Source organism: Solanum pennellii, chromosome 3 (assembly GCF_001406875.1).
Source record: "Solanum pennellii chromosome 3, SPENNV200".
Lineage (NCBI taxonomy): Eukaryota > Viridiplantae > Streptophyta > Magnoliopsida > Solanales > Solanaceae > Solanum > Solanum pennellii.
The window spans coordinates 4,724,476-4,730,475 of record NC_028639.1 but is presented as its reverse complement, the minus strand read 5'-3'; the positions used below and the strand labels follow the sequence as shown (position 1 = coordinate 4,730,475).

The following is a 6,000-nucleotide window of genomic DNA, read 5'->3' as shown; positions in this document are numbered from 1 at the left end:
ATATATGCATAATTTTTCTTTCTATTTACAAATCAAACAATATATAAAATTAAATACACAAATAATCAAATGTATGCATAATTTTTCATTATCTCACGAAGTTTGTAAGATTCAATATCAATCAAGTAATTAAATGAGAGAAAAAAATAACTCGAGCTTTATAGGGAGAGCTAGTAGCTCACACTCAGATTCACCAAATTCAATAAATTTTTCTTAAATAACATATCATTTTATTGTGTATACAAATTTAAATTTAGAATTCAGATATTATTACTTGAAATTGTCATTATGAAATTCTAAAGTCCAAAATTAAATTTATACTTTCGTTATTTTAATTGTGCTGATTCAATATAATTTTATAAATAAGGTTCGAAAAAGAGTATTTTTTTTCCTACATAGGAAATATAGATTTAATTAAATTAATATTAATTTATGAAAAAAATAATATTTTTTTTTACCAATGGACAAAATTTTATTTTTTTTAAAAAAAGTGAATTATAATTCAAAGTGTGGTCATAAAAGTCAAGAACTCCAGCCGATGTTTTTTGGCTATAAATACATTTCCGATACATTAGCTTTATCACTCACAATACTTCCTCACATTTTTCCATTTCTTCTCTGTAAATTCCGGCACCGGAAAATTTTCACGATGGACGTTCGCCGGCGAGCTGTAAAACCCCTACACGCTTCCAAACACATTTCCTCCGGAGAACCTCTCAAACCCCATAATCAAGATTCCTCTGTTAAAGCTTCAGATGCTCTTCCATTACCTTTGTATCTTACAAATGGTTTGTTCTTCACCATGTTTTTCTCTGTCATGTATTTTCTTCTACACAGATGGCGTGAGAAGATCCGTGATGGAATTCCACTCCACGTGCTTAACTTTTCTGAATTAGTTGCTATGTTTTCGTTGATCGCTTCAGTTATTTATCTGTTGGGGTTCTTTGGTATCGGGTTTGTTCAATCTTTCGTTTCTAAAGGAAATAATGATTCTTGGGACGTTGAAGATGAAGCCCCAGGACAATTTATTGATACAACTGTTACATCACCACCTGTTCGACGAAATATCCCAATGAAATCTGTGCCTGTTGATGAAAACGCTGCTCAGATAATCACACCATATGCTGGAGAGGATGATGAGGTGGTTATCAAATCGGTGGTGGAAGGGAGAATACCATCATATTCGTTGGAATCTAAGTTGGGTGACTGTAAAAGAGCTGCTTTTATTCGAAAAGAGGCGTTACAGAGGAGTTCAGGGAAGTCATTGGATGGGTTACCATTAGATGGATTTGATTATGAATCAATTCTTGGACAGTGTTGTGAGATGCCAATTGGGTATATTCAAATACCAGTGGGAATAGCTGGACCTTTGCTTCTTAATGGGAATGAGTTTTCTGTGCCAATGGCAACCACAGAAGGATGTTTAGTTGCTAGTACTAACAGGGGTTGTAAAGCCATTTATGTTTCCGGTGGCGCTACGAGTGTTTTGTTTAGAGATGGGATGACTAGAGCTCCTGTAGTTAGGTTCGGCAGCGCAAAGAGAGCTGCAGAGTTGAAGTTCTTCGTCGAGGATCCAATGAATTTCGAGACTCTATCTGTTGTTTTCAATAAGTGAGTGTTCTCGTTCTTCTTCGTGTTCAAGTTTTGATTTTTAATATGCTTATACTCATTTTACTGCATTTATCTTTTGCTATGAAGCTAATAGAATCATAGTAATCCCTTAAATTTTACTTATATATCATAATAGTTATAAAAAAAAAAATTATGGTTAAAAGTATAGAAATATCATCATATTTAAGTCCATGAGTTGAATAGCTTTATAAATGTGAATTCTTGAAAATGGTATAAAGTAAAATGTATATACTCCCTACGTTTCAATTTGTTGTCTTGCATCCTATTTAGTCTGTAACGGCTCTTTCATTTTTTGGCGACTCGTTAATTCTAAGGGCATTTTGGTACATTCGACATTTCTTTAGTTCACGTGATTTAGAAGTTCTTTTTTTCTCTCTTAAACTCGTGTTAGTCAAAATTAGGCAAACGAATTGAAAGAGAGTAGTATTTTGCTTTGTAGTTGATGAAAGTTACCACGGATGTGTTCAAACAGTATGGTAGATGAGAAAATCTGAATCTTCCCTTCTTTCTTCTATTGTTGACTAATATCTCGGACATCTTTTCTTAATGCGTTTTCCTTTTGAAGATCGATTGATGTTGATGTGTTCAGTGAATGAAGCCATTTTTTTGCTTCTTTATGATTTTATTAGATTTGTCTGTTACTTCAATATCTGTCATTTTCGTTTCCTTGGATAAATCTATGATTTTTGGAATCAACATGTCATTATTCGACATCCAATACTAGTTGTATAACTTTGTTTTTGTTTTGGACTTTACAGATCAAGCAGATTTGCCAGATTACAGAACATTCAATGTGCAATAGCTGGAAAGAATCTATACATGAGGTTTAGCTGTAACACTGGTGACGCGATGGGAATGAACATGGTTTCCAAAGGTGTACAAAACGTTCTTGATTACCTTCAGAATGAGTACCCTGACATGGACATCATCGGCATATCTGGTACTCCACCTACCTTTTTCTAGAAAGAAAAATCCTTTTTGATACCCCGCGTTCATTGGTTTTTCATGTATACTTAATTTACATACTACCTAATGCCAATGTAATGTAACGACAAGCCTCAACTACTGCACACCTAATTTTTTTTCTTCTTTTTACCCCCATGATCTGGAGACACTTATTAATTAGAATTGTTGAACTATGACAGGGAACTATTGCTCGGACAAGAAACCAGCAGCAGTAAATTGGATTGAGGGGAGAGGAAAGTCAGTAGTTTGTGAGGCAATCATCAAGGAAGAGGTGGTGAAGAAAGTTCTGAAAACCGAGGTTGCTGCTCTAGTTGAGCTGAACATGCTTAAAAACCTCACTGGCTCTGCCATGGCTGGTGCACTTGGTGGCTTCAACGCCCATGCCAGCAATATTGTCTCAGCTGTATATTTAGCCACTGGCCAAGACCCGGCTCAAAATATTGAAAGCTCTCACTGCATCACTATGATGGAGGCTGTAAATGATGGCAAGGACCTCCATATATCCGTCACCATGCCTTCAATTGAGGTATGCATTAAACATATCACTACTTAGCTTTATTTTTTTGGTACACCGTCTTTCCACCCCAAACTTTTACATGTGACGGTTTTAACGATATCATTTAATGGAGTTTTAAAACAACTATGCCTCAAACCCCAAGGAAGTTATAGGTGTCTATATGAGTCCTTTATGCCTTTATCGAAAACAACCTCTCTACGCCTAAGTTTGTGTACACTCTACACTAGGTATGTCGTTGTTGTTGTTGGTACTACTAAAACTAGGTCATGGAAGCATGAGTTTCTTCGTGATGCTTATTATGCATGTCGTTGTGATTTATCAGGTGGGTACAGTAGGAGGAGGAACTCAACTAGCATCACAATCAGCTTGCTTGAACTTATTAGGAGTGAAAGGTGCCAACAGAGAGGCACCAGGGTCAAATGCAAGGCTTTTGGCCACAATAGTAGCAGGTTCAGTTCTCGCGGGTGAGCTATCCCTCATGTCAGCTATCTCAGCTGGGCAACTTGTTAAGAGCCACATGAAGTACAATAGATCATGCAAAGATGTCACAAAGTAATATGCAACAACACAGCTAATGCTTCAAAATTGTAAAGATTTTCTTGAAATATATATATAATCATCATCATCTTTGAAATAAAGGATTAATATTTTCATATTATTGGAGACAAGATGATCTGTATGCTGTGTTGTATGTATTAATATATGCAAATATTTTTTTTAAAAAAAAAGATATGTGGGGATAAGGTAGTTGGTATTATTAAGTTTCAATGTACAAGGTGGATGACCTTATAATGTCTTTTAATTTTGTACTATTACTTTGTAATTTAGGGCCAAAAATTAAAATGGCATCTCAATATTGGTATTGTTTTGCTCTGCACGTAGTGTTTTATCTTTTTAAATAAAAATCCTTTCTCTTGTCAGATACTTAAAAAAATACTAATATTTACTTAAAATTCATTATTGAAATGTACCCCATTATTTCACAATTATTGTATTGAAAATCGACTATATTTATGCGATTAAATATATTATTTATATACATAATATAATTTTTTAATAAATCGATGTCAATTAAATAAAACAAATACAGAAAATCGTAATTTTTATAAGATTACCTTAACGTGCTGCCATGCATGAGTTTGACAAAATCATCTAGGATTGAATGTGTGTGTATAAATATATATAATTGTTTTAGTTTCTTATTCGCGTGATTATTTTTTTATATTTTAATTTTCTGAAAGAAAATTCTGACTTCGTCATTATTTATATGAATCATTCCGTTCATTCACCATATAATAAAATTCACATTAATGACTCCATTGAGTCGGTGTTAATTATTTGAGACATCTAAGATAAATATTTGACAAGTACTTTTAATCTTAATTATCGTTATCTATATATTAAAATACATCTCGAAGTAGACATTGAATATGTAATTAGCAATATATCAAAATGTTAAACGAGATATGTAATTAGCAATATATCAAAACATTAAACGAGTAATGATATAATATGATTAGCTCATAACACTATGAAATTTATAAAAAAATTGGGTAAGATCCACCGAAGTGGGTAGCCTTAACCGGATGCGTCTGATAACAGGTTAAGCCCGAAGGCTGTTCCCGTCCCTGTCGGGGGAGATGCCAACCATCTCTCCTTTCTACGAACACATTCTTACAACAAGTTATCAATTCATATTAACACAAAAAATGTTTCATATATTGGCGATGTGGGACAATTTGGTAGACTTTTCTCAATGTCTTTAGCAACTATAAGCCAGAAAAAAAAAATATTAATAGATATCATTAACTAATGAGTAACTTTTGAATAAGAGATCTTAATAGTATCAATACAGTATACATTTACTGCTTGTATCAAAACAAGTTTAGTCTAGCATGTTGGACAAACTTACTTTTTATTAGTGTATAATATTGGATTAAAGTTTCCACTTTAGATGGGAAGAAAATTTTCATTTCCATGGGACAACTATGACAGGAGATTATAGTAGCACTAGCCAAAATAAAAAATAATTGTTGGAAAAATATATATTGGCTGATCATTATATTGTGGTCCATGCTGGTATTTTAAAAAAAGGAAAAAGTCCGATGCACAAAGCATCCTACATTACGGTTATACCAGGATGTTTCATTTCCTCTTCATCAACTTGCATTTGTATTTATTATGTCTTTGTTACTTTTTTATTACTTTCGAGTACAAGTGCATGTTTATTCATTTTCGTTTCAAACAAAAAAATTTGAATTGAATATTATTATTATGGTACAAAAAATTATTTAGTATTTTTATCTCGATTAAATTTGAGTCATTATTTGAACAAACTTTTCTTTTTTTAGGGAAGCTTCCTTTGCCTTTGAAAATCACTTTCATTCAAATGTCACCAATTGTGATAAGTTTGGTACTTTCTAATATTAATATAAATGTAATATATTGGACAATTGCTTCAAAATGCTCCAATTAAGGCTAAGATTGTAACCCTACAACATGTCATCATAATTGAGAGTGGTCCAAATATTCCAAAATTTGGTCCTACAAAAAAAGGTTGATTGGAACACATACAACCCAACTTTTTTTTTTGCCTTATCTTGTTAAGGTTTGATATCCTCAAAATAGTATTATTAGATGGTGGGAGCGTTTGATCATTCAATATTCTACTATAATCAGAATTGTATTAATTTCCTAAATAAATTAGGAAATTGTTACTTGAACTCAACTCAAATATTATGTGTATCTAAGTTTAGTGTGCATTATTATTATTATTATTATTATTATTATTATTATTATTATTATTATGTACATTGAATATAGCCAAATACATATTCTAAAATTATTTAGATAAGCATATTATGAAGTACTATAATAGTATTATA

At 32.4% G+C, this 6,000-nt stretch overlaps 1 protein-coding gene and 1 non-coding gene across 2 annotated transcripts; one reads left to right on the top strand and one right to left on the bottom strand.

The window, feature by feature from the left end:
• The first annotated feature begins 569 nt into the window (after nucleotides 1-569).
• LOC107014402 (3-hydroxy-3-methylglutaryl-coenzyme A reductase 3-like) lies at nucleotides 570-3,992 on the top strand. Its single transcript, XM_015214295.2, has 4 exons — nucleotides 570-1,611; nucleotides 2,391-2,572; nucleotides 2,778-3,124; nucleotides 3,438-3,992. Exons 1-4 carry the CDS (start codon nucleotides 650-652, stop codon nucleotides 3,669-3,671), a joined length of 1,725 nt encoding a protein of 574 aa, XP_015069781.1. The 5' UTR covers nucleotides 570-649; the 3' UTR covers nucleotides 3,672-3,992.
• Nucleotides 3,993-4,657: 665 nt separating this feature from the next.
• Nucleotides 4,658-4,785, bottom strand: LOC114076632. Its single transcript, XR_003577688.1, has one exon. It is a non-coding gene; the product is annotated as a U6atac minor spliceosomal RNA (small nuclear RNA).
• Between the last annotated feature and the right edge of the window lie 1,215 nt (nucleotides 4,786-6,000).